Below are 26103 nucleotides of genomic sequence, written 5' to 3'. Positions count from 1 at the left end.
GTCATCCTCGGTGACACCTTCGGATGGAGCCGGAGACCCCCCCCAGCTGCAGCCCCCAAACTGGGGGGGTCCCTGTCCACTCGCTGCCACCCCCAGCGTCCCAGGGCACGGTGAAACAAGCTCCGCCCGGCTTTGAGAGGTTAATTAGCCCCTTAATTAGCCCCTTAATGAGCTCCTTGGCAGGGATGCTGCCTGGATCCCAGCCTGCTGGCACCGAGGGATGACACCCCTGTCCCATCCGTGTCCCCCCTCCTTGTCACCTCCTGGGCAATGACAGGGACATCGCAGCATCCGGGATCCCCATCAGGAGGAGTTTTGAGGGGGGGATATGGGGACAGCTGTGTCCCCTCCGCCCTGTGTAGACAAGTGGGACAAACAGTGTAGGGGAAAGGGACCTGGGGGACAGCAGGATGACCATGAGCCAGCACTGGTTAATTAATGGTTCTCATTAATGGTGATCAATATGGAAGGGGTGAGTGTCAGGAGGATGCAGCCAGGCTCTTCTGGGTGACAACCAGTGACAGGACAAGGGGCAATGGGTACAAACTGGAACACAGGAGGTTCCACTTAAATATGAGAAGAAACTTCTTCCTGGTGAGGGTGCCAGAGCCTGGCCCAGGCTGCCCAGGGAGGTTGTGGAGTCTCCTTCTCTGCAGACATTCCAACCCGCCTGGACACCTTCTGTGTAACCTCAGCTGGGTGTTCCTGCTCCGGCGGGGGGGTTGCACTGGGTGAGCTTCCGAGGTCCCTTCCGACCCCCGACATTCTGGGATTCTGTGAGCAGGATGAGCAGAAGTGGGACAAGCAAGATGAGCAGGACGTGAATGGGATGAGCGGGACAAGCAGGGTGAGCAGGATGAGTGGGACACATGGGATGAGCAGGATGAGTGGGACAAGGTGGGATGAGCAGGATAAGTGGGATGAGAGGGAAAATTGGGATGAGTGGGACAAGCAGGACAAACAGGATGAGTGGGGTGAGCAGGATGAGTGGGATGAGCAGGATAAAAGGGGTGAACGGGATGAGTGAGACAAGCAGGACAAGCTGGGTGAGCAGCGTAAGTGGGATGAGCAGGATGAATGGGATGAGCGGGATGAATGGGATGAGCGGGACAAGCAGGGTGAGCAGTGGGACACATGGGTTGAGTGGGATCAATGGGATGAGTGGGATGAATGGGACACGTGGGATGAGCAGGATGAGTGGGATGAATGGGATGAATGGGATGAGTGGGACAAACAGGAGAAGCAGGATGAGTGGGATGAGTGGGACACGTGGGATGAGCAGGACGAGTGGGACCAGCGGGATGAGTGAGAAAAGTGGGGTGAGTGGGATGAACAGGATAAACGGGATGAGCGGTACAAGTGGGACGAGCAGGATGGACAGGATAAGTGGGATATGCAGGACGAGCAGGGTGAGCAGGACCAGTGGGAGAAGGTGGGATGAGCAGGTTAAATGTGATGAGAGGGGCAAGTGGGATGAGCGGGATATACGGGATGAGCGGGATGAGTGGGATGAGCAGGACAAACAGGATGAGTGGGACAAGTAGAATGAATGGGATGAGCAGGATGAGGGGGATGAGCAAGATAAATGAGATGAGCAGGATGAGGGGGATGAGCAGGACAAACGGGATGAGTGGGACAAGTGGGATATACAGAACGAGTGGGATGAGCAGGACAAGTGGGATGAGCGACACAAGTGGGATTAGCAGGACAAACAGGATGAGGAGGATGAGTGGGATGAGCAGGACAAACGGGATGAGTGGGACAAGTGGGATGAATGGGATGAGCAGGACACGTGGGATATACAGGATGAATGGGATGAGCAAGACAAACAGGATGAGTAGGATGAACAGGATGAGCGGGATAAGCAGGATAAATGGGATGAGCAGGATGAGTGGGACAAGTAGGATGAATGGGTGAGCAGCATAAGTGGGATGAGCAGGATGATTGGGATGAGTAGAATGAGCAGAATAAGGGGGATGAGCAGGATAAGGGGGATGAGCAGGATGAGTGGGACAAGCAGAATGAGCAGGACATGAATGGGATGAGAGGAACAAGTGGGATACACAGGTGGAGCAGGATGTGTGGGACGAGTAGGACAGCAGGATGAGTGGGACAAGTGGGATGAGAGGGATGAACAGGACGAGTGGGATGAGCAGGATGAGTGGGATGAGCAGGACAAGCAGGATGAGGGAGTTGAGCGGGACAAATAGGATGAGTGGGATAAGTGGGACTAGTGGGATGAGCAGGATGAGTGGGACAAGTTGAATGAGTGGGACGAGCCGGATGAATGGGACATGAATGGGACGACTGGGACAAGCGGGATGAGCAGGACAAATGGGATATACAGGATGAGTGGGACTAGTAGGACAAACAGGATGAGTAGGATGAGTGGGATGAGCAGGATAAGTGGGAAGAGCAGGATGAGTGGGATGACTGGGACAAGCAGGATGACTGGGATAAGCGGGATGAATGGGACAAGTGGGATGAGCAGGACAAGTGGGATATACAGGAGAAGTGGGATGAACAGGCCGAGGAGGATGAGCAGGATGAGAGGGACAAGCGGGATGAGATGGACCCAGGCCAGCCGCACTCCCCTCACCTCCCCATGCAGCAAACCCCCCCTGCTGCCTCCATCCCCCTCCTCAACCCCGGGGATGGGTTTTTTTAGCTCCTGCAGCTTTTTCCACCCCCTCCGGGGACAGCCCCGCATTCCCGACCCTATTAAAGCCACCGCCCGTGTCCAGCTGCCACCTGTCCGTCCCCATGCCCAGCGTGCCACCAGCATTTGATGCTCCGAACAACCCCGGGGGTCCCGCTCGGGCTCTCCCCCCACGCACAACGGGGACGCCGAGCCGCCGCGGAGGGACAGAGGGACAGAGGGACGGACATGCCAGGCCCGGCTGTATTCTACAGTGCATGTGTCTCCAGTGTGAGTAAGCGACTGGAGATGCAGCCCTGTTGGAATAACAACCGGGACCCACGTCGTCGGCTGTGATTGTCCCCGCGAGGGGTTGGGGACGGTCCCCAGGGGGTGACACCAGGGTGGTTGTTGCGGGTGTTGGTGGAGCTCAGCAGAACCGGGAGCGACGCACGAGCAAATCCTGGCTCCGACACGGAGCCGCCACCTATTCCCGTCATACACGTAATAATTATTCCCATAAAACATCATCTTTATCCAAGGGCTGGAGGCAGGAATGGAGCCGGGGGGGGGCAGGGTCACGGGGTCCCCCCCAGTTTTTCCATCCTCGTCCCTCCGCAGGGTCGTTAATCCTCCAACGAGCTCTTGGCGCCTGCGAAATGCTTTATCCAGCTCCTCCGCCCGGCCCGTGATTTATGGTTATGGGGAACGGCAGGAATTTTCCTGCCCGGGGGGCCCCCTCGGTGGGGGGTTTGGGGACAGTGGGGGGTCCCCCCGATCCGTGCACCCCGTGGGGTGGGGAGCGGGGATGGAGCCGGGCTGGCCCCCAGGTATTTAGTGCAAGGGAACTGGCACCGGCTCAAATATTTAAGGGCAGGGCCACCAGATTTGCTGCTCGCTCTGTAGTGTGGGGGGTGGTGTGGCTAGTGGAGGCATTGACGTGGCTAGTGCAGGCAAGGATGTGGCTAGTGCAGGCATTGACATGGCTAGTGGAGGCATTGACATGGCTAGTGCAGGCAAGGACATGGCTAGTGCAGGCATTGACATGGCTAGTGTAGGCATTGATATGGCTAGTGCAGGCAAGGACGTGGCTAGTGGAGGCATTGACATGGCTAGTGGAGGCATGGACATGGCTAGTGCAGGCAAGGACGTGGCTAGTGCCCGTGTTGGCGTGGCTAGTGTAGGCATGGACATGGCTAGCACTGGGTGTGGCGTGGCTAGCGCAGGTATTTACATGGCTAGTGCAAGCCTGGTGTGGCTAGTGCAGGCATGGGTCTGGCTAGCGCTGGGAGTGGCGTGGCTAGTGCAGGTATGGACATGGCTAGTGCTGGGGGTGGCGTGGCTAGTGCAGGTATTTATATGGCTAGTACAAGCCTGGTGTGGCTAGTGCAGATGTGGGTGTGGCTAGTGCAGATGTGGATGTGGGTAGTGCAGGTATTTACATGGCTAGTGCAAGCCTGGTGTGGCTAGTGCAGATGTGGGTGTGGCTAGCACAGGAGTTGGCCTGGCTAGCACTGGGGGTGGTGTGGCTAATGCAGGCACTGACTTGGCTAGTGCAGGTCTTGGCATGGCTAGTGCAGGTGTTGATGTGGCTCCCGCAGGCATCAGTGTGGCTCGTGTACTTGCTGTGGCTAGTGCAGATGCCGATGTGGCTCATTCAGATGTCCTTGTGGCTCCCGCAGACATTGTGGCTTGTGCAGATGTCGATGTGGCTCGTGCAGGCACCAGTGTGGCTTGTACAGGTGTCGAGTGACTCATGCAGATGTTGTGGCTCGTGCAGATGTTGATGTGGCCCATGCAGATGTTGATGTGGCCCGTGCAGATGTTGATGTGGCCCGTGCAGATGTTGTGGCTCGTATAGGCATCAATGTGGCTCGTGCAGACGTCATGGCTTGTGCAGGTGTCAGTGTGGCTCGTGCAGGTGTTGATGTGGCTCATACAGACATCAGTGTGGTTTGTGCAGCCATCATGGCTTGTGCAGGTGTCGATGTGGCTTGTGCAGATGTTATGGCTCACGCAGACATTGATGTGGCTCGTACAGACATCGTTGTGGCTCGTGCAGCTGTCGTGGCTCATACAGGTGTCGATGTAGCTCGTGCAGGCGTTGTGGCTTGTGCAGGTGTTGATGTGGCTAATGCAGACATGAGCGTGGCTCGTGCAGATGTCGTGGCTTGTGCAGACGTTGATGTGGCTCATACAGGTGTTGGTGTGGCTCATGCGGACTTTGTGGCTTGTGCAGGTGTCTATATGGCTGGTGCCGATGTCGTGGCTTGTGCAGACGTTGATGTGGCTCGTGCAGATGTCGTGGCTCATACAGGTGTAGATGTGGCTCATGCAGACGTGGCTCGTGCAGGCGTTGATGTGGCTCATGCAGACATGAGTGTGGCTCGTGCAGGTGTCGTGGCTTGTGCAGATGTTGTGGCTTGTGCAGATGTCGATATGGCTCGTGCCCATGTCGATGTGGCTCGTGCAGATGCGGTTCATGCAGATGTCAGTGTGGTTCATGTCGATGTCAATGTGGCTCATACAGACATTGTGGCTTGTGCAGGTGTCTGTATGGCTCGTGCCGATGTCGTGGCTTGTGCAGACGTTGATGTGGCTCGTGCCGATGTCGTGGCTTATACAGGTGTAGATGTGGCTCGTGCAGACGTGGCTCGTGCAGGCGTTGATGTGGCTCATGCAGACATGAGTGTGGCTCGTGCAGATGTCGTGGCTTGTGCAGATGTTGTGGCTTGTGCAGATGTCGACGTGGCTCATGCAGATGCGGTTCGTGCAGATGTCAGCATGGCTCTTGTAGATGTCAATGTGGCTCGTACAGACCTCGTGGCTTGTGCAGGTGTCTATATGGCTCGTGCTGATATCGTGGCTTGTGCGGACATTGATGTGGCTCATGCAGATGTCAGTGTTGCTTGTGCACATGTCAGTGCAACTCATGCAGGTGTGGTTTGTGCACATGTTAGTGTGGCTTGTGCAGATGTCGTGGCTCATACAGTTGTCAATGTGGCTCATGCAGATGCTGTGGCTTGTGCAGGTGTTGATGTGGCTAATGCAGACATGAGCGTGGCTTGTGCAGATGTCGTGGCTTGTGCAGATGTCGTGGCTTGTGCAGATGTCGATATGGCTCGTGCACATGTTGATGTGCTTCGTGCAGTTCGTGCAGATGTCAGCGTGGCTCTTGTGGATGTCAATGTGGCTCGTACAGACCTCGTGGCTTGTGCAGGTGTCTATATGGCTTGTGCAGGTTTCATGGCTTGTGCAGACGTTGATGTGGCTTGTGCAGATGTGGCTGATGCAGATGTTGTGGCTCATGCAGATGTTGTGGCCCATGCCCGTGTCAATGTGGCTCATGCAGATGTCAGCGTGGCTCATGTCGATGTCGATGTGGCTCGTGCAGACATCGTGGCTGGTGCAGGTGCCTATATGGCTTGTGCAGGTGTCGCGGCTTGTGCAGATGTTGATGTGGCTCGTGCAGATGTCCGTGCGGCTCGTGCAGACAGCGTGGCTAGGGCAGACATCGATGTGACTCGTGCAGACGCCGATGTGGCTCGTGCAGGCCCACGCGTATCCAAACGTGACGTTAGTGCCACCGTTCTCCAAACCCTGGGGACACCCCGCCAGTGCCACCCCCGCCGGTCCTGCTCCCCCGCGCGGTGCTCCCAGTACACCCAGTGCCCCCGCCCCATTAATCCCCCCTCTGCTCTCTCCCCAGGACGCCCTGCTGAGCCTGGGGGCCGTCATCGAGGTCACCTCCCTGCGGGACACGCTCCGCCATGCCCTCGTCACCCTGCTGCCCGCCGTGGTACGTGGGGGCGCGGGGGGGACGTGAGACCCGATCTGGTCCCCCAGGGGTTTGAGGGAGGACCCTGTCAGGTGGATTCTCTGCTGGTTGAGCTTGGGGTGGGGTCTGACCCCCGGCCCGAGCCCATCTCAGTGTCCTCCCCCTATAGGGGCCATGTGTCACCTGTCCCCTGGTTGCCGTTTGAAGCTTTTGGGTTGGCTTTGGTGACTTTCGGTCCCTGAGATTCAGGGGTCACCCAGGAGCTTCAGGGCCCCTGGTGACTTTGTGGCCCTGGGGTGCTGGTGGCCTTGGTGCCAGGGGTGGCCCTGGGGTGGTAGTGGTGACCCTGATGCTCATGGTGGCCCTGGTGCTCGTGGTGGCCCTGGTGCTCGTGGTGGCCCTGGGGTGCTGGTGGTGGCCCTGGCGCTCATGGTGGCCCTGGTACTTGTGGTGGCCCTGGGATGCTGGTGGCCCTTGTGCTGCTGGTGGCCCATGCTCCTGGTGGCCCCGGGGGTGCTAGTGGTGGCCCTGGGATGCTGGTGGCCCTGTGCCTGTAGTGGCCCCAGGTGCAGGTGTGTGCAGGGGTGTGCGTACGCGTGCACGCGTGTGTGCACAGTTGTGTGCAGATGTGCACAGGTGTGTGTGCATGTGTTTGCAGATGTGCAGGTGTGTGCAAGTGTGCAGGTGCGTGCATGTGTGTGAGCAGGTGCACGTGGGGTGCACCGGGGTGTGCATACATGTGCGCAGGCATGTGCGCTGTCCATATGCACACAGGCGCACGTGTGCAGGTGTGTGCGTGCACAGGTGTGCACAGTACATGTGTGTGCATGCACGTGTGTGCATGTGCATGCGTGTCTCTTCGTGTGCATGCGTATTTACGTACCTGTGCATATGTACATGTGTTTATGCACATGTGTAAGTGTGTACGTGTTTGTGTACATGTATTTATGCACCTGTGTGGGTATGTACATTTGCTGATGTACGTGTGTGGGTGTACAGATGTGTGGGTATGTACGTGTTTGCGTATGTGTGTGGATGTGCACATGTATTTGTGTATGTGTAGGTGTGTAGACAGGTTTACATACGTGTGTTTATGTATCTATATTTACGTACATGTGTAGGTGTGCACATGTGTTTATGCACATGTGTGGGTGTGCACGTGTTTTTATGTACATGTGTTTACCTATGTGTGTGTTTATGCACATGTATGGGTGCATACATGTGTCTATGTACATGTGTTTGCATATATATGTGTGTTTATGTACATGTATGTATATGTACATGTGTTTATGCACGTGTGCGTATCTGTACATGTGTTTGTGCACATGTGTGGTACATAGCTGTGTTTCCGTACACGTGTGGGTGTGCACGTGTGTTTCTGTACATGTGTTTCCATACACGTGTGGGCGTGCACGTGTGTTTCTGCATGGGGTGCCTTGGCTCTCACCTCGGTGAAGCCCTGGGGAAACTCAGGGACGCAGCCCTGCCAGTCCATGCAGTGCCAGCCTGGGGGCTCGGGGGGGCCAAGGGCTGAGCCCGGGGTGGGTGGGGGTCAGGGTGGGGGTCAGGGTAGGGGTCCCAGTCCCACAGCGCAGCCCCTTTTACCCAGGAGCACGTCTGCATCTACCTGCGGGATGGGGACACCCGGCTGGTCTGCGACGAGCCCCCCCACGAGCTGCCACCCGAGGGGACACTCAGGTGAGCACGGCCCTGGCCCCTCGCTGTCCCCATCCCTTTCCCCTCACTGTCCCCTCATTGTCCCCATCCCTGTCCTCACCCCTGTCCCCATCTCTGTCCCCATCCCTGTCCTCACCCTTTCCCCATCTCTGTCTCCATCCCCATCCCTGTCCCCATCTCTGTCCCCATCCCATCCCATCCCATCCCATCCCCATCCCTGTCCCCGTCCCTGTCCCTCTTCCTGTCCCCATCCCATCCCTGTCCTTGTCCCCATCCCCATTATCATTCTGTGTCCATCCCATCTCCATCCTCATCCTCATCCCATCCCTGTCCCCTCCCTGTCCCCACAGCCGCCCCCAGGGAGCTCCCTGGGAGATGTCACCGGTGTGGCACAGGGTGTGCAGGGCACACTGTGCATGTGCAGGGACACGTGTGCACAGGGACACACACGTGCACAAGGTGACACACGCGTGCGCACGCACTATGTGCGCAGGAACACGTGTGCAGAGACGCTGTGCATGTGCAGGGATGTGCACAGGGACACACACTCATGCACGGGGTGACACACATCCACAGGTGCTGTGCATGTGCAAGGGACACACAGACATGCACAGAGACGCACACACGTGCACAGGTGCTGCATGTGTGCAAGGGACATGTGCAGAGTTACTGTGCATGTGCAGGGACACACGTGCACAGGGACACACGTGCACAGGCACTGTGCGTATGCAGGGATATGTGCACAGGGAGACACGCACATGCACAGGGACACGTGTGTGCACAGAGACACACGCATGTGCACAGGGACACACGTGTGCACAGGCACTGTGCATATGCAGGGGTATGTGAACAGGGCCACACACACGTGCACAGGGACATGTGTGTGCACAGAGACACACATGCACAGGGACACACACATGTGCACAGGGTGACACACATGCACAGGCACTGTGTGTGCAGGGACACGTGCAGAGGTGCTGTGCATGTGCAGGAACACACGCATGCACACGGACACACATGTGCATGGTGCTGCGCATGTGCAAGACACACACGTGTGCACAGGGACACACGTGCACAGGGACACACAGACATGCACAGGGACACATACGTGTGCATGGTGCTGTGCACGTGCAAGACACACACATGTGCACAGGGACACACGTGTACAGGGACACACAGACATGCACCGGGATCCACACGTGTGCATGGTGCTGTGCGTGTGCAAGACACACACTTGTGCACAGGGACACGTGCACAGGGACACACACATGTGCATGGTACTGTGCATGTGCAAGGGTCACACACACGTGCACAGGGACACGTGCACAAGGACACACACATGTGCACAGGGACACACACGTGTGCACGGTACTGTGCATGTGCACAGGGACACACACGTGCACAGGGACACATGTGCACAGGGACAGACATGCACAGGGACACACACGTGTGCACAGTACTGTGCATGTGCGAAGGACACACACTTGCACAGGGACACGTGCACAGCGACACACGCGAGCACGGTGCTGTGCATGTGCAGGGGTCACACACATGCACAGGGACACACGTGTGCACAGGGTGACGCACGTGCACAGGCACTGTGCGTGTGCAAGGGACACGCATGCCCACATGTGCTGTGCAGTCCTGGTGGCTTGTTCCCTCCCCAAACATACTGGTCCCCTGTCCGGGGGTGTCCCTGCTTGGGGGTGTCCCTGCCTGAGGTGTCCCTGCCTGGGGGGGCCATTGGTGTCCCCGCGGGCAGTGGCTCAGGGTGTCCCATCCCCACAGGGACGCGGTGCGCAGGCAGCAGCGGGTGCAGTGTGGGGGGCTGCCCCCCGCTGAGCCCCCCGCCCAGCAGCTGGGGACGCTGGCAGCACCCCTGGCACCTGGCACGCAAGGTGGGGCTGGGGGGGGACAGGGAGGGGAGGGTGGGAGGGTTGGTGGGTGGGTGGGTAGATGGATGGGTGGGTAGATGAGTGTGAGTGTTGGTGGGTGGGTAGGTCAGTGGGTGGATGGATGGAGGGATGGAAGGATGGATGGAGAGATGGAGGGATGGATGGAGGGAGAGAGGGGTGTAGGGATCGATAGAGGGTTGGATAGAGGGATTGAGGGATGGAAGGATGGATGGATGGAAGGATGGAGGGATGGATGGAGAGGTGGAGGGATGGATGGAGGATGGAGGGATGGATAGAGGGATGGAAGGATGGATAGAAGGATGGAGGGATAGATGGATGGGTAGAGGGATGGAACGACGAATGAAGAGATGGAGGGAGGGAGGGATGGAGGAGGGATGGGTGGAGAGACGGAGGGATAGATGGAGAGATGGAAGGATGGATGGAGGGACGGATAGAGGGATGGATGGAGGGATGGATAGGAGGGTTGTTAGTTGGGTGGGTGGATGGATGGGTGGGTGGGTGGGTAGATGGATGGGTGGGTGGATGAGTGTGAGTGTTGGTGGGTGGGTAGGTCAGTGGGTGGGTGGATGCGTGAATGGAGGAGGGGGATGGAAGAGTTGTTAGTTGGGTGGGTGGATGGATGGGTGGGTGGCTGGGTGGATGGATGGAGGGATGGATGGGAGAGTTGGTAGATGGGTGGGTGAATGGATGAGTGGGTGGATGGATGGGTGGTTGGGTTGGTAGGTGGGTGGATGGATGGGTGGGTAGATGGGAGAGCCAGTAGACTGGTGGGTATATGGATGGATGGATGGATGGATGGATGGATGGAAGGATGGATGGGTGGGTGGGTGGTTTGGGTAGATGGATGGGTGGGTGGATATATGGGTAGGTGTGTGGATAGGCATGTATGTGTGAGAGTCAGTGGGTGGATGGATGGATGGGTGGATGGAAGAGTTGGCAGATGGGTGGGTAATGGATGGGTGTGTAGTTGGGTGGGTGGGTGGATGGGAGAGTTGGTAGATGAGTGGGTGAGTGAATGGGTAGATGGGTGGGAGAGTTAGTGGGTGGGTAGATCAGTGGACGGATGGAGGGATGAATGGAGGGGTGGATGGACAGGAGAGATAGTAGGTGGATGGGTATGTAGATGGATGTGTGGATGGGTGGGTTGATGGATGGATGAGTGAGTAGATGGATGAGTGGGTGGATGGGTGGGTGGGTGGGCAGATGAGTGGGTGGATAGATGGATGGGTGGGTAGATGAGTGTAAGAGTTGGTGGGTTGGGTAGGTTGGTGGATGGATGGATGGATGGGAGAGTTGGTAGATGGGTGGGTAAATGGGCGTGAGAGTCAGTGGGTGGGTGGGAGAGTTGGTAGGTGGTTGGGTGGGCTGATGGGTGGATGGATGGGGAAGTGGCCAGGTGAAAACAGCGTGCAGGTAGGTGGGTGGGAGATGGGTGCGCATACAGGTGGGTGGGCAAGGGACAGGTGGGCATGGGGACGGATGGGTGCCTGGGGGACAAGGAGGCAGGGAGGTGGACAGGTGGATGGATGGAGGGATGGATGGATGGGTGGAAGTCCGGGTTGGCCAGAGAGGTGGTGGATGCCCCATCCCTGGAGACATCCCAGGCCAGGCTGGACGGGGCTCTGAGCAACCTGAGCTGGTGCAGATGTCCCTGCTCATGGCAGGGGGGGCACTGGGGGAGCTGGGAAGGTCCTTCCAACCCAAACCATCCTGTGATTCTGTGGATGAATGGATGGATGGATGAATGGAAACAGGGAAGGATGGATGGAGGGATGGATGAATGGATGGATGGATGGATAGGAGGACATCTGGGTGGGTGACACATGGGGACATGGTGGGGACATAAACCCCAGGCTGTCCCTGGTGCCCGCTGGGGACTATCCCTTTCCCCTCCCAGTGCTCATCATCCCACTGGTGGACAAGGACAGCGGGACCGTGGTCTGCGTCATCCTGGTGAGCGCGGGGACACGGGCAGGACTCTAGGGCGGACGGTGACACTACCCGGACACCGGGGTCCTCACCCCACACCTCCCGTCCCCGCCAGGTTCACTGCGGCCAGCTGAGCGACTCGGACGAGCAGAACCTGCGCGCGCTGGAGAGACACGTGAGTCACCCGCAGCCCGGGGACCTGCCGCCCCCCGTCCCCAACCCCGTTGTCCCTTGTCCCTCACGTGCCACCGCTGCAGACCCTGGTGGCGTTCCGGCGCCTGCAAGCCCTGCAGAAGCTGCAGCCCTGGCCCCAGGTCAGCCTGTCCACCAGCTCCTCCCAAAACTCCTTGGCCAAGCCTGAGAAGGTGCCCGACAGCGGCTACACCCCCCTGGACTGCAAGATCCTGCAGCTCTGCGGTGAGGCCGGGGGGCGGGACACGGCGGGACACACGTGGGGAGGGGGGAATCAGGGCGCTGAGCCCCTCCTGGCGCTCTCGCCCCTCGTGCAGGTGAGTTGTACGACCTGGACGCCGCTTCGCTCCAGCTCAAGGTCATCAACTATGTGAGTAGTGACGCCACCCCCCAAGCCCCGCCTCATGTCCAGGGACCCTCGTTTTAGTTCCAAAAAAGAGAGAAAATCCCCCCAAGGCAAAGAAAAGTATCGAGCATTAGTTGCGTGGTCATTAGTAGGGACCAGAGTGAACAGCTTTGTCATAACCGTCAGTAGTCTCCAGAGTGAACCATATCAGCCACAGGGAAGAAGTTCAGGGGGGGACACCTGGCTCTGTGTGGGGGCACTGGGCACATGGAGGGGCCAGATCCTGCCCTAGGGGGAGGACTGGGGACAGTTTGGGGACACTGACCACCCCCTATTGCCCCCCTTTACCCCCAGAGACCCTCGTTTTATTTCCAAAAAGAAAATCCCCCCAAGGCAAAGAAATGTCCCAAGCATCAGCTGCGCAGCCATCAGTAGGGACCAGAGTGAACAGCTTTGTCACAACCATCAGTGTCTCCAGAGTTAACGGTGTCACCCTAAGCACAGAAACTCAGAGAGAACCTACAGGTTCCCCTCTAGTGTGCTGTACACAGCCCTCAGTAGGGTCCAGAGTGAACAGCTTTGCCATCGCCATCAGTAGGGACCAGAGTGAACGTGATCAGCCCCAGAGAAGAGGTTTTAGGGGACACTTGGCTCTGTGTGGCTTGTGTGGGTGCCCTGGGCATGAGGAGGGGCCACATCCTGCCGTGGGGGGTCTGGGGACATTTTGGGGACATTGACTACCCCGATTGCCCCCCCTCGCCCCAGGCCACACCAGAGACCCTCATTTTATTTCAAAAAAAAAGAGAAAGTCCCCCCAGGGCAAAAAAACATCTCAAGCATCAGCTGCGCAGCCATCAGTAGGGACCAGAGTGAACAGCTTTGTCACAACCATCGGTAGTCTCCAGAGTTAACGGTGTCACCCTAAGCACAGAAACTCAGAGACAACCTACGGGTTTCCCTCTAGTGTCCTGTACACAGCCCTCAGTAGGGTCCAGAGTGAACAGCTTTGCCCTCGCCATCAGTAGGGACCAGAGTGAACGTGATCAGCCCCAGGGAAGAGGCTTTTGGGGGGGTGCATCTGGCTCTGTGTGGGTGCCCTGGGCACAGGGAGGGGCTGGATCCCGCCCTGGGAGGGGGTTGGGGACAGTCTGGGGACACCAACCACCCCCGTGTCCCCTCCCCAGCTGAAGCAGGAGACCCAGTCGCTCAGCTGCTGCCTCCTGCTGGTCTCCGAGGACAACCACCAGCTCTTCTGCCAGGTGGGTGTCACCAGGATTGTCCCCCGTGGGGACAGCAGGTCCCTGTGCGCCCCCCCGGGGCTCGGCCACCACCCCATGTCACCTCCTTGTCCCTTGTCCCCCCGTATCTCCTGCAGGTGGTGGGGGACCGTGTCCTGGAGGAGGAGATCAGTTTCTCGGTGAGCGGGGAGGGGGTGGCGCAGCGGGGGGGACACAACCAGGGAGGGGACAGCGGTGTCACCCGTCCCCTCCACCCGCAGCTCACCTTTGGGCGCCTGGGCCAGGTGGTGGAGGACAAGAAATCCATCACCTTGAAGGACATCAGCGAGGTGGGACACCAGCTCCCTTGGGGACACGGTTGTCCCTCCCAAAAGTGTCCCTTGGCGGTGGGGGGGTGGGGTGTGACATCCTGTGTGTGTTGTGTCCCCCCCCAAAACAGGAGGAGCACAAGCAGCTGAGCAGCATGTTGGGCTGCGAGGTCACCTCCATGCTCTGCGTCCCCGTCATCAGCCGGGCCACCTCCCAGGTGGTGGCGTTGGCCTGCGCCTTCAACAAGCTGAGCGGGGACAGGTGAGCAGCACCTCGTTATTTTTTGGGGTGGGGGGACAGGATCGGGCCCTCACCTTGTCACCAAACCCTCCGGGGTGGGGACGGTTTTGGGGGTGGTGGAGCATCCTCATCATCGTGGAGCATCCTCATCATCGTGGAGCATCATCATCATCGTGGAGCAGCATCATCATTGTGGGGCATCATTGTGGAGCATCATCATCATCATGGAGCATCATCCTGGAGGAAAGGGGGGGGACAGATGTGGCGTGGGGACCGGTGGGGACAGGGGACTGAGGTGTCTGTGTGTCCCTGGCCATGGGGACTGTCCCCCGCCCCGTCCCTGGCAGCTACACGGAGGCGGACGAGCGCAAGATCCAGCACTGCTTCTGCTACACGTCCACGGTGCTCACCAGCACCTTGGCTTTCCAGAAGGAGCAGAAGCTCAAGTGCGAGTGTCAGGTGGGCATCACGTGAGTGTCACACGCACGTGTGTGTGTCCCCGCGTCACGCCGCTCGCTGACGGGGTGTCCCCCTCTTGTCCCCGACCAGGCCCTGCTGCAGGTGGCCAAGAACCTCTTCACGCACTTGGGTAGGTGCAAGGAGTGGGTGGGGGTGGAACCCCCAGGGGATGGTGGCACTGGGGTCCCCTGTCCCCTGGTGGCGTGGGGGGTGTCCCCTGCCCTGGCAGCCCTGCGGGGTGGTGGCAGGAGGGGGAACATGAGCAGGGACAGAGCATGTGCTTGGAAATGGGTGTGTGCACACGTCATGCATGTGCTGTTGCACACTGCTGCATGCATGCACGTGTGTGCATGCACGTTGCACGAGCACAGGGCGCTGCATGCAGTTAGAAATGTGCATGCATACACGTGCTGCTGAACACATGCACTGCTGCGTGCACACGTACTGATGCACACGGTGCTGCATGCACACACAACTGTGCATGTGTGCACTGCTGCATACACGCACTGCTTCATGCGTGTGTCTGCACACATTGCATGAGCACAAATTGCTGTGCATGCTTGTAAATGCGTGTGCACACACATAGTGCTGCATGCATGCCCTGCTGCATGGACAGGCACTGCTGCACACACACACAGATCTGCATGCACACCCACTGCTGTAGGCACATGCATTGCTGCACACACAGAGCTACATGCATGCATGCACTGCTGCACACATGCATGTGTGCGTGCATGTTGCATGAGCACAGAGCACTGTGTGCACTTGTAAATATGTGTGCATGTGTGCACTGCTGCAAGCACACACTGCTGCATGGGCTCATGCTGCTGCATGCATGCCCATGTGCATGCGTGTTGCATGAGCACAGAGCGTGGCATGCACACGTGCTGCTGCAGACATGCACTGCTGCGTGTACACATGCTACTGCACATGCTGCTGCATGCACACACAGCTGCACATGCATGCTCTGCTGTGTGCATTCTTGCACTGCTTCATGCATGCGTGTGCACATATTGCATGAGCACAGAGCACTGTGTGCACTTGTAAGTTTGCTTGCACAGACTGCTGCAGAGATGCATCGATGCGCACACAGAGCTGCATGCGGACGTGCACTGCTGCACGCATGCATGTGTTCATGCACATTGCATGAGCTCAGAGCTCTGTGTATACCTGTAAATGTGTGTGCATGTGTGCACTGCTGCAAGCACACAGTGCTGCATGGACACCTGCTGCTGCATGCATGCACATGCACGCACACACATTGCATGAGCGCAGAGCACTGCGTGCACTTACAAATGCGCATGTGTACACTGCCACACGCACGCTGCTGCAGGCACACACTGCTGCAGGCACACAGAGCTGCACGCTTGCACACACTGCTGCATGCACACGCACAGCTGCGCGCCCACGCTCTCCTGCACATGCATGTGCTGATGCATGCACACATGCACAGAGCTGCACAAACACACACTTCTGCAGGAGCACACGCGTGGCTGCAAGCACACACACGTGCACCCCCGCACGGCTGCAGTTCGCGCTACACACCAGCATCCTGCTGCATTGCATACGCTGCTGCCCGCTTGCACAGGCTGCGTCACGCTTCAGTGTACACACACACATGCACACGCATGCGCACACATGCATGTACACACACATACATGCACACGTGTGCACTATGCTCCGTGCAGCCCCTGTCCCCCTGCTGTCCCCCCGTCTCTGCCGTGTCCCCGTGGGCACAGTCCACACTGAGTCCCTCCGTCTCATCGTGCGAGCGGGCGCTGAATGGGGCAGCACCTCCCGGGGGGCTCCCTGACCATGTTCCCCCCCCCAGACGACGTCTCCGTCCTGCTCCAGGAGATCATCACGGAGGCGCGAAACCTCAGCAACGCCGAGATGTGAGTGACTGTGACCCGATAGGGGGTGACACGGTGACACGGGTGGGACCCCCGTGGGTACCAGCGGCCGCCGCGTCTCTTGCAGATGCTCCGTGTTCCTGCTGGACCGGCTGAGCCACGAGCTGGTGGCCAAAGTGTTTGACGGCGGCGTGGTGGACGACGAGGTGAGCGCGGGGACGAGGGGGACGGAGCCGCGGGGGCGACCGTGGCGGTGACAGGTGACAATGACCACAGAGCTACGAGATCCGCATCCCGGCGGACCAGGGCATCGCCGGGCACGTGGCCACCACCGGGAAGATCCTCAACATCAAGGACGCCTACTCGCACCCGCTCTTCTACCGCGGCGTGGACGACAGCACCGGCTTCCGCACCCGCAACATCCTCTGCTTCCCCATCAAGAACGAGAGCCAGGGTGCGGGGACACGGGGACATGGGGGACGTGGGGGACACAGGAGACACGGAAACATCACCCTGCATGGGGAGGGTTTGGTGTCCTGGCGTGGTTGCCTGGGACGTTGTCACCAGGTGGTGGGTGTGATGTTGTCCCCGGCGCAGGGGCACGATCCTGTCCCCAGTACGTGGACACAGCGCTGTCCCCAGAGTGTGGGCACGATCCTGTTCCCAAAAGACGGGTGTGATCCTGTCCCCAGCGCATGGGCGCAGCGCTGTCCCCGTCCCCAACGCACTGGCACAATGCCGTCCCCAACACATGAGCGTGATCCTGTCCCCTGCACGTGGGGACGATCGTGTCCCTTATCACACTGGCACAGCACTGTCCCCAGAATGTGGGCACAATCCTGTCCCCGGCATATGGGCACAGCCCTGTCCCCAACATGTAGACGCGATTCTGTCCCCTTACATGTGCACAGCCCTGTCCCCAGCGCATGGGCATGATCCTGTCCTCAACACATGGGCACATCAGTGTCCCCATCCCTGGTGCTCGGGCACTATGCTGTCCCCAACACACAGGCACAATCCTGTCCCCATAACGTGGGCACGATCCTGTCCCCAGCACAGGGTCACGATCCTGTCCCCAACACACAGGCACAGCACTGTCCCCATCCCCAGTGCATGGTCATGATCCTGTCCCCCGTGTCCCCGCCTCTCTGTCCCCAGAGGTCATCGGGGTGGCCGAGCTGGTCAACAAGATCAATGGTCCCTGGTTCAGCAAGTTTGATGAGGACTTGGCCACCGCCTTCTCCATCTACTGTGGCATAAGCATCGCCCACGTATGGCCCCGAGGGGGCCCCAAAACTGAGGGGGCTTGAGGGGGGTCCCCTTGCTCTGTCCTAGAGCTGGGACATGTGTGTGGCCCCCGTTCCTTGGGGACAAGGGGTGGTGGCAATGGGTTGGGATGGAGTGGGATGGGACGGGACGGGACGGGATGGGACGGGACAGGATGGGACGGGATGGGGTGGATGGGATGGGATGGGGTGGGGTGGACAGAATGGGGTGGATGGGATGGGATGGGGACCAGGGATCTCCTTGGGTGCTGGGGGGATTTTTGGGGGTCTGTCCCCCCCAGCGCCCCTGTCCCCCCCTCTCCCGCCCGCAGTCGTTGCTGTACAAGAAGGTGAACGAGGCGCAGTACCGCAGCCACCTGGCCAACGAGATGATGATGTACCACATGAAGGTGAGGTGACGCGGGGACAGGGACGGGGACATGAGCTGTGACACTCGCTGCCGGCGCGGTGCCACCGTGCTCCGCCCTGTGGTGGTGGCATTTGGCGGTGGCGGTGACAACCCCGGGGGTCTCTGTGCTTGCTGGGGCTGATGTGGCCCAGGGGATGGCTTGGGGACAGCTCGGGGACAGCTCGGGGACACTGGCTCCCGCAGGTGTCGGACGATGAGTACACCAAGCTGCTGAGCGAGGGCATCCAGCCCGTGGCCACCATCGACCCCAACTTTGCCAGCTTCACCTACACCCCCCGCTCGCTGCCCGAGGACGACACCTCCATGGTGAGGGACACGGGGACCGTCCCCAGCTGCCACCATCCCCTCGCTGCTGTCATTGTCATCCCCAGTCCCCTATTTGTCCCCTTCCGCAGGCCATCCTCAGCATGCTGCAGGACATGAACTTCATCAACACCTACAAGATGGACCGGCAGACGCTCACCCGGTGGGTCCCTTGTCCCCACGGCCACCTGGGGGACACCGAGGGGGTGGTGACACCCCTGCCACCTGATGTCCCCGCCTGTCCCCTGCCAGGTTCTGCCTGATGGTGAAGAAGGGCTACCGCGACCCCCCGTACCACAACTGGATGCACGCGTTCTCCGTCTCCCACTTCTGCTACCTGCTCTACAAGAACCTGGAGCTCGTCAACTACCTGGAGTGAGTCCCTGTCCCTTGTCCCCAACTGGGGGCTCTCCCTGCCCTCCCGCCTGCCTCAGTTTCCCTCCTTCCTGCTTTCGCAGAGACATCGAGATCTTCGCCCTCTTCATCTCCTGCATGTGCCACGACCTGGACCACAGGGGCACCAATAACTCCTTCCAGGTGGCCTCGGTGAGTTGGGCCGCGCGTGGTGACAGGGACAGGGGTGGCTTTGTTGGGGTCATCGCCCCCGTAACTCCGTGACTCTGCCCGCTCTGCCTTGTAGAAATCGGTCCTGGCCGCATTGTACAGCTCGGAAGGTTCCGTCATGGAGGTAAGATCTCCGCACACCCCAAAAAAACCCACCCCGTGGTTGTGCGGCAGCATCCCTGCCCGCACCCTGCCTGCGCCCCGCCGGCGCAGAGCCACGAAGATGCTGCAGGGAGTGGAGCATCTCCCGTGTGAGGAAAGGCTGAGGAGCTGGGGCTCTGGAGCTGGAGAAGAGGAGACTGAGGGGTGACCTCATTCATGGGGATCAGTACGGAAAGGGGGAGTGTCAGGAGGATGGAGCCAGGCTCTTCTCGGTGACAACCAGTGATAGGACAAGGGGTAATGGGTGCAAACTGGAACACAGGAGGTTCCACTTAAATATGAGAAGAAACTTCTTCATGGTGAGGGTGCCAGAGCCTGGCCCAGGCTGCCCAGGGAGGTTGTGGAGTCTCCTTCTCTGCAGACATTCCAACCCGCCTGGACACCTTCCTGTGTAACCTCACCTGGGTGTTCCTGCTCCGGCGGGGGGATTGGACTGGATGAGCTTCCGAGGTCCCTTCCAATCCCTGACATTCTGTGATCCTGTGATTCTATGGTTCTCCCGCAGAGGCATCACTTCGCCCAAGCCATCGCCATCCTCAACAGCCAAGGTTGCAACATCTTTGACCACTTCTCCCGCAAGGTGGGTCCCCAGCTTTGGTACTGCCCCCCGTGTCACCCCCACGGGATGGCGGGGACGTGGAGGCGGTGACACCAGCCACCTCGCCTGGTCCTGCAGGACTATCAGCGCATGTTGGACCTGATGAGGGACATCATCTTGGCCACCGACCTGGCCCACCATCTCCGCATCTTCAAGGATCTCCAGAAGATGGCAGAAGGTGAAGCTCCTGGGCTGACGTGGTGGGAACTCATCCCACCAACGCTGGGAGGTGGCACAGGAGGTCCCCAAAGTCCCCATGTAGGGGATGATGGGGGTTGTGGGGGCTCCTTGACGAGTCCACCCGTGACCCCAACCCCTGTCATCCACATGACAGTTGGGTACGACCCCAAGAACAAGCAGCATCACAACCTCCTGCTCTGCCTGCTCATGACGTCCTGCGACCTCTCTGACCAGACCAAGGGCTGGAAGACCACCAGGAAGATCGCGGTGAGTGTCACGCTGTGGACATGACCCCTTGAAGGTCAAGGATGTCCCCACCCCATTGCTGATGGCCTGTCCCTTGCAGGAGCTGATCTACAAGGAGTTCTTCTCCCAAGGTGACCTGGTAGGTGGCACCCAGTTGGGTTTGGCCAGCGCTCTTGGCAGGAACCAAGAGGGGCTGGGATGAGGTGGGTGTGGGGGGACATCTTGGCTGGGAATGGGGAGGGGACGGCCACCAGTATTGATGTCTCCATTGTCACCTCTGCAGGAGAAAGCCATGGGCAACCGGCCGCTGGAGATGATGGACCGGGAGAAAGCCTACATCCCCGAGCTGCAGATCAGCTTCATGGAGCATATCGCCATGCCCATCTACAAGTGAGGCCACCCAGGGCTGGCACCGGGGTGGGGGGACCTTTCCCATTACCCTCCACCTCCTTTTGGCCATATGGGTGATGGGATGGGGATCTTGTAGATGTTTGGGGTGGTTTCCAAGCAATAGGGCTGGGGCAGTGGAGTTGGAGGCATCTCAAGGGGGTTGGAGGCATCTCAAGGGGGTTGAAGGCATCTCGGAGAGTTGGAGGCATGTCAGGCGGTTAGAGACATCTTAGGGGGTTGGAGGCATCTCAGGGTTGGAGGCACCTCAGGGGGGTTGGAGGCATCTCAGGGCGTTGGAGGCATCGCAGGGGGGTTGGAGGCACCTCGGAGGTTGGAGGCATCTCAGGGGGTTGAAGGCATCTCGGGTTGAAGGCATGTCAGCGGGGTTGGAGGCATCTCAGAAGATTGGAGGCACCTCAGGGGGATGGAGGTATCTCAGGGGTTGGAGGCCTCTCACGGGGGTTGGAGACATCTAAGGAGGTTGGAGTCATCTCAGGGGGGTTCAACCCCATGCTGATGGGTTGTCCCCCTACCAGGTTGCTGCAGGACCTGTTCCCCAAGGCAGCAGAGCTCTACGAGCGGGTGGCCAGTAACCGGGAGCAGTGGACCAAGGTGTCCCACAAATTCACCATCCGGGGCTTGCCCAGTAACAACTCCCTGGACTTTCTGGATGAAGAATACGACCCCCAAGTCCCCGACCCCCAACTCAACGGTTGCCTGGAGCCCGAGGGGGGTCAGCCCGAGGTGGGGGCTGAGTGACAAGGGGGGTGACTCGGGGGGAGCTGAGGGACAGGAGTGTCCCCAACCCTCATCCTCCAGCCCATGAGGAGGAGGTTTGGGGGGACATTGGTGACTCTGGGCCACCATGGTGAGGTCCTTCCCCACCAGTGGGTGACTGTCCCCTCTACCCCGGTGGTCCCTGGAGTCCCCTCGGTGGCTGGGGGACACTGCGGGGGACACCGTGGGGATGGGGGACGTGGGGGGTGGCTTTCAATTGCCTTAAGGCTGCAGGTCCCATCCCCATGAGGTGACAATGGGGACGATGTCCTCGGTGGTGAAAGCACCTCCTGAATTGGGGTGGTGGGACAGCGTAGGGTGATGGTGGGTGGGCTGCAGGTCACGGAGGGGTCCTTGTGGACCTCAAAGGGGGACGTGATGCTGTGAGAGTGGGGTGGGGACATCTGAGGGCAGAGCCACATCCCCTCCAAGGGCTACACGCGTGCCAGGGCTGGGAGGCACGCACAGGGGGGCTGCGTGCCCCTAGGGATGTCACCGAGGGTCTGGTCCCCACCCTGTCCCCAGCGTGTCTTCAGCACATGGGTATTCACCAGTGACCAACACGTCCATGAGCATCTCCAGCTTGTGGTGGCTTCACAGCTCCTGCCGTGGTGACCACCACGCATGGACCCTGCTGATGTCCCGTGGTTTCTCTGGTCCTACCAACCACCATGCATGGACCCTGCTGGTGTCCTATGGTTCCTCTGGTCCTATCAACCACCATGCATGGAGCCTGATGGTCTCCTGTGGTCCCTCTGGTCCTGCAGACCACCATGGACCCTGCTGGTGTCCCATGGTTCCTCTGGTCCTGTTGACTGCCACGCATGGACCCTGCCATCCTCCTGTGGTCCCTCATGTCCTGCAGACCACCATGCATGGGTGGTGATGGCCTCCTGTGGTTCCTCTGGGCATGCAGACCACTGTGCATGAACCATGACATCCTCCTGTGGTCCCTCTGGTCCTACCAACCACCATGCATGGACCCTACTGCTGTCCCACTGTCCCTCTGGTCCTACAGACCACCACGTATGAACCCCGATGGCCTCCTGTGGTCCTTCTGGTCCTACCAACCACCATGCATGGATGGCGATGGCCTCCTATGGTTCCTTGTGTCCTGCAGACCACCATGCATGGATCCCGATGGTCTCCTGTGGTCCCTCTGGTCCTGTTGACTGCCATGCATGGACCCTGCCATCCTCCCATGGTTCCTCTGGTCCTACAGCCCACCATGCATGGACAGTGATGGCCTCTTGTGGTCCTTCCAGTTCTACTTAACACCATGCATGGATCCTGCTGTCTCCCATCATCCCTCCTGCCCTGCTGATTGCCGTGCGTGGACCTTGCCATCCTCCCTTGGTCCCTCTGGTCCTACAGACTATCATGTGTGGATGGTGACAGCCTCTTGTGGTCCCTCTCGTCCTACAGACCACCATGCATGGATGGCAATGGCCTCCTGTCCTACTGAACACCATGCATGGATCCTGATGGTCTCCTATGGTCCCTCTGGCCCTGCACACCACCATGCATGGTTGATGACCACCATGCATGGATGGTGATGGCCTCCTGTGGTCCCTCTGGTCCTACACACCACCAGACATGGACAGTGATGGCCTCCTGTGGTCCCTCTGGTCCCATCAACTACCATGCATGGATGGTGATGGCCTCCTGTGGCCCCCTCCTGTCCTACCAACCACCAGGCATGGACCTTGATGGTCTCCCCTTTGTCCTTCCAGTCCCTCAACCCAACATTTTTGGACCCCCTCAGCCCCAGGGGGCTCTGCTCAACCAACCCCCCAGGGTAGCTCCAGCTGTGACTCAACCAAAGGAACTGGAGTGCGCTGACCACATTATCATGGTGGGGTCATCATGGCAGTGATGGAAGTGCCATGGTGACATCCTGGAGCTGCTGGGGTCAGTCCCACCAGGGTTGGTCCCACCGGAGTTGGTCACACTGGGGTTGGTCCCACCAGGGTCTGTCCCACCGGGGTTGGTCTCTCCAGGATCGGTCTCACCAGGGTTGGTCCCACTGGGGTTGGTCCCACCAAGGTTGGTTGTATGAGGGTTGGTCCCACCAAGGTTGGTCCTACCAGGGTTGGTTCCACCAGGATTGGTCCCACCAGGATTGGTCCCACCAAGGTCAAGGTCAGCCCAAGTGCAGCCATGGGGCCGTTGGTCGCGCCACCACGCGGTCCCATTGCCGGATTTGGGCTGCGGGGCGGCCGCTCCTCTCATCCTCTGCTCCATCAGCGCCTCCTCGCCTGTTGTCTCGGGGTCCCCCCGTGTCTGTGGGAGCAACAGGGACACCCCCAAACTGAGCTGGGGGTTGGGGGGACGACGTGAACTCAATTCCTTTTGCCTTACCTACTCGGAGATGCCTTGAGCCAGATGTTTTGCCCAAACCCACCCGGTAGGACCCATCCGGTGACCACATCTGGCTGCTGGCCCATGGCTTTGCCTACAAGACCCCCCCCGCAAAACCCTCCTTCCCCCGTGCGATGACACTTGGGGGGCAGAGACGGTCCCAGAAGGCAGCAAAACCCCCCAAAACTACAAGAGGAGGAAGACGGATCCATCATCGACGTCCCAGATGGGATCCCCAGCCCGGTGACAATCCGGGGCTGCCCGGTGACAATCGGGGGGTGGACTTGGTGACACGGGGGGGTCTCCTTGTTGCAAATGGATCTGGGGTGGGTCCCGCATCCTGGGGGGTTGTTTCCCAGCTGTACCCCCAGTTTTCCAGCGCCCCCTGCTGGCGTGCGTAGGTGGTTGATGCTCTTCCCGGCTCCCACCCCCTCTGTACATAACCCCCTATGGATTTTGGGGGGGCGCGGCCGGACCCCCCTGCCCCACGGGTGTGCGCAGGTGTGCAAATCCTCCCCCCGCTTCTCTGTCCTCCCCTTGCGCGGCGCTGGATGTTCTGGGCTCTGATGGAGCCCAAGGAGGAGACGATCTTTCTTCTTCATCTCCTCTTCCTCCTCCTCTTCTTCCTCTCCTTCTTCTTTATTATTATTATTTTTTTTTTTTTTTTTGGTGGGTTTTGGTTTTCCTAAATAAATTTCATACGTCGATCTCCCCGCCGCGCGTCGGTGGGTGCCTCGTGTCAGGGGCGTGGGGGTGTCCCCAAGGATGTGGCGGTGACCCCAGGGAGGGACAATTTCTGTTTGGGGCTGAACTTGAACGTGGGTGAGCTGTGCGAGGGAGGGGACAGCAGGGGTTGGGGTGCAGGCCAGGATTTGGGGGTGCAGGGAAGTGTTTGGGGTGCAGGAAGGGGTTTTGGGGTGCAGGCTGGGGTTTTGGGGTGCAGGGAGGGTTTGGGGTGCAGGCTGGGGTTTTGGCGTAAAGAGAGGGGTTCGGTGGTGCAGGTGAGGGTTTGGGAGTGCGGGCTGGGGTTTGGGGGTGCAGGTGGGGGTTTGGGGGTACAGGGAGGGGTTTGAGGTGCAGGCTGGAGTTTTAGGGTGCAGGGAGGGTTTGGGGGTGCAGGTGAGGGTTTGGGGGTGCAGGCAGGGGGTTGGGGTGCAGGCCAGGATTTGGGGTGCAGGCTGGGGCTTGGGGTGCAGAGAGGAGTTCGGTGGTGCAGGTAAGGGTTTGGGAGTGCGGGCTGGGGTTTGGGGGTGCAGGTGGGGGCTTGGGGGTGCAGGGAAGTGTTTGGGGTGCAGGAAGGGGTTTGGGAGTGCAGGCTGGGGTTTTGGGGTGCAGGGAGGGTTTGGGGGTGCAGGCAGGGGTTTGGGGTGCAGGCTGGGGTTTTGGGGTGCAGGCAGCGGGTGTCTTGCAAGGGGACCCCCAGCCCGTCACAGCTTCAGTGGGGACTGGGTGGCCCCAGTTGACACTTACACAACCCAAAACTCCTCCTGGGGGCGGGGGGACTCAGGCTCTGACACCCCCAGGATGCTCCAGACCCCCCCAAGATGCTCCAAATCCCCCCAGGATGCTCTGGTCCCCTGGGATGCACTGACACCCCCGGGATGCTCTGATGCCCCCAAATGCTCCAGTCCTGCAAGATGCTCCATTCCCCCCAAATTCTCTGCCCCCCCAGATGCTCCAAACCCCCCCGGGATGCTCTGATCCCTTGGGATGCTCCATTCCCCCAAAATGCTCTGACCCCCCCATATGCTCTGACCCTGCCAGGATGCTCTGGACCCCCTGGATGCTCCAGTCCCCCAAAATGCTCCAAGCCCCCCAGGATGCTCTGGCCCCCTGGGATGCTCGATGCCCCAAAATGCTCTGACTCCCTCAGATGCTGTGACCCCCCCAGGATGCTCCAGACCCCTGGGATGCTCTAGGCCCCCCCGGGATGCTCCATCCCCCATGTGCTCAGGTGCAGGACCCCCCCCAGAACACAACTGCCCCACGCCTGGGCTGGGATTGGGGTGCAGGACCCCCCGCCTCGAATGACACTTGGTGAGGATATGGCTCTGGTTGGTGTCCAGCCCCGTGCTGGGATGTGATGGGGCAAGGGGATCCCCCAGGACAGGATCCCACCAGCAGCGGGTGGCATCCCTTCGTCACGTCCATGGGGTGCCGGTGTCCCCTGGGTGGGGTGCAGGTGTCCCCAGGGCATCCCACCCGAGTGACCCTCAGGTCACCATCCAGCATGTCTCCAGTTTCGGGCCAGC

The 26103-nt window shown here is 59.6% G+C and overlaps 1 protein-coding gene across 1 annotated transcript in view; it reads left to right on the top strand.

The window, feature by feature from the left end:
* PDE2A (phosphodiesterase 2A) overlaps positions 1-21472 on the top strand; it is a 32626-nt gene extending 11154 nt beyond the window's left edge. The window contains exons 2-30 of the mRNA XM_065627338.1: positions 6348-6437; positions 8026-8114; positions 9882-9991; positions 11907-11962; positions 12054-12113; positions 12196-12355; positions 12448-12500; positions 13661-13735; positions 13852-13893; positions 13975-14043; positions 14154-14284; positions 14611-14722; positions 14813-14852; positions 16554-16617; positions 16703-16781; positions 16852-17029; positions 17734-17846; positions 18173-18250; positions 18454-18576; positions 18666-18736; positions 18826-18948; positions 19032-19119; positions 19214-19261; positions 19805-19879; positions 19976-20075; positions 20232-20344; positions 20424-20462; positions 20607-20713; positions 21250-21472. Of these exons, the coding sequence (XP_065483410.1) occupies positions 6348-6437; positions 8026-8114; positions 9882-9991; positions 11907-11962; positions 12054-12113; positions 12196-12355; positions 12448-12500; positions 13661-13735; positions 13852-13893; positions 13975-14043; positions 14154-14284; positions 14611-14722; positions 14813-14852; positions 16554-16617; positions 16703-16781; positions 16852-17029; positions 17734-17846; positions 18173-18250; positions 18454-18576; positions 18666-18736; positions 18826-18948; positions 19032-19119; positions 19214-19261; positions 19805-19879; positions 19976-20075; positions 20232-20344; positions 20424-20462; positions 20607-20713; positions 21250-21472 (2709 nt within the window). The remainder of the gene's footprint in view (positions 1-6347; positions 6438-8025; positions 8115-9881; positions 9992-11906; positions 11963-12053; positions 12114-12195; positions 12356-12447; positions 12501-13660; positions 13736-13851; positions 13894-13974; positions 14044-14153; positions 14285-14610; positions 14723-14812; positions 14853-16553; positions 16618-16702; positions 16782-16851; positions 17030-17733; positions 17847-18172; positions 18251-18453; positions 18577-18665; positions 18737-18825; positions 18949-19031; positions 19120-19213; positions 19262-19804; positions 19880-19975; positions 20076-20231; positions 20345-20423; positions 20463-20606; positions 20714-21249) is intronic.
* The last annotated feature ends 4631 nt before the right edge of the window (positions 21473-26103 follow it).

This window comes from Caloenas nicobarica, chromosome 1 (genome assembly GCF_036013445.1).
Source record: "Caloenas nicobarica isolate bCalNic1 chromosome 1, bCalNic1.hap1, whole genome shotgun sequence".
In the NCBI taxonomy this organism is placed as follows: Eukaryota; Metazoa; Chordata; class Aves; order Columbiformes; family Columbidae; genus Caloenas; species Caloenas nicobarica.
This window is presented reverse-complemented; position numbering and strand designations above follow the sequence as displayed.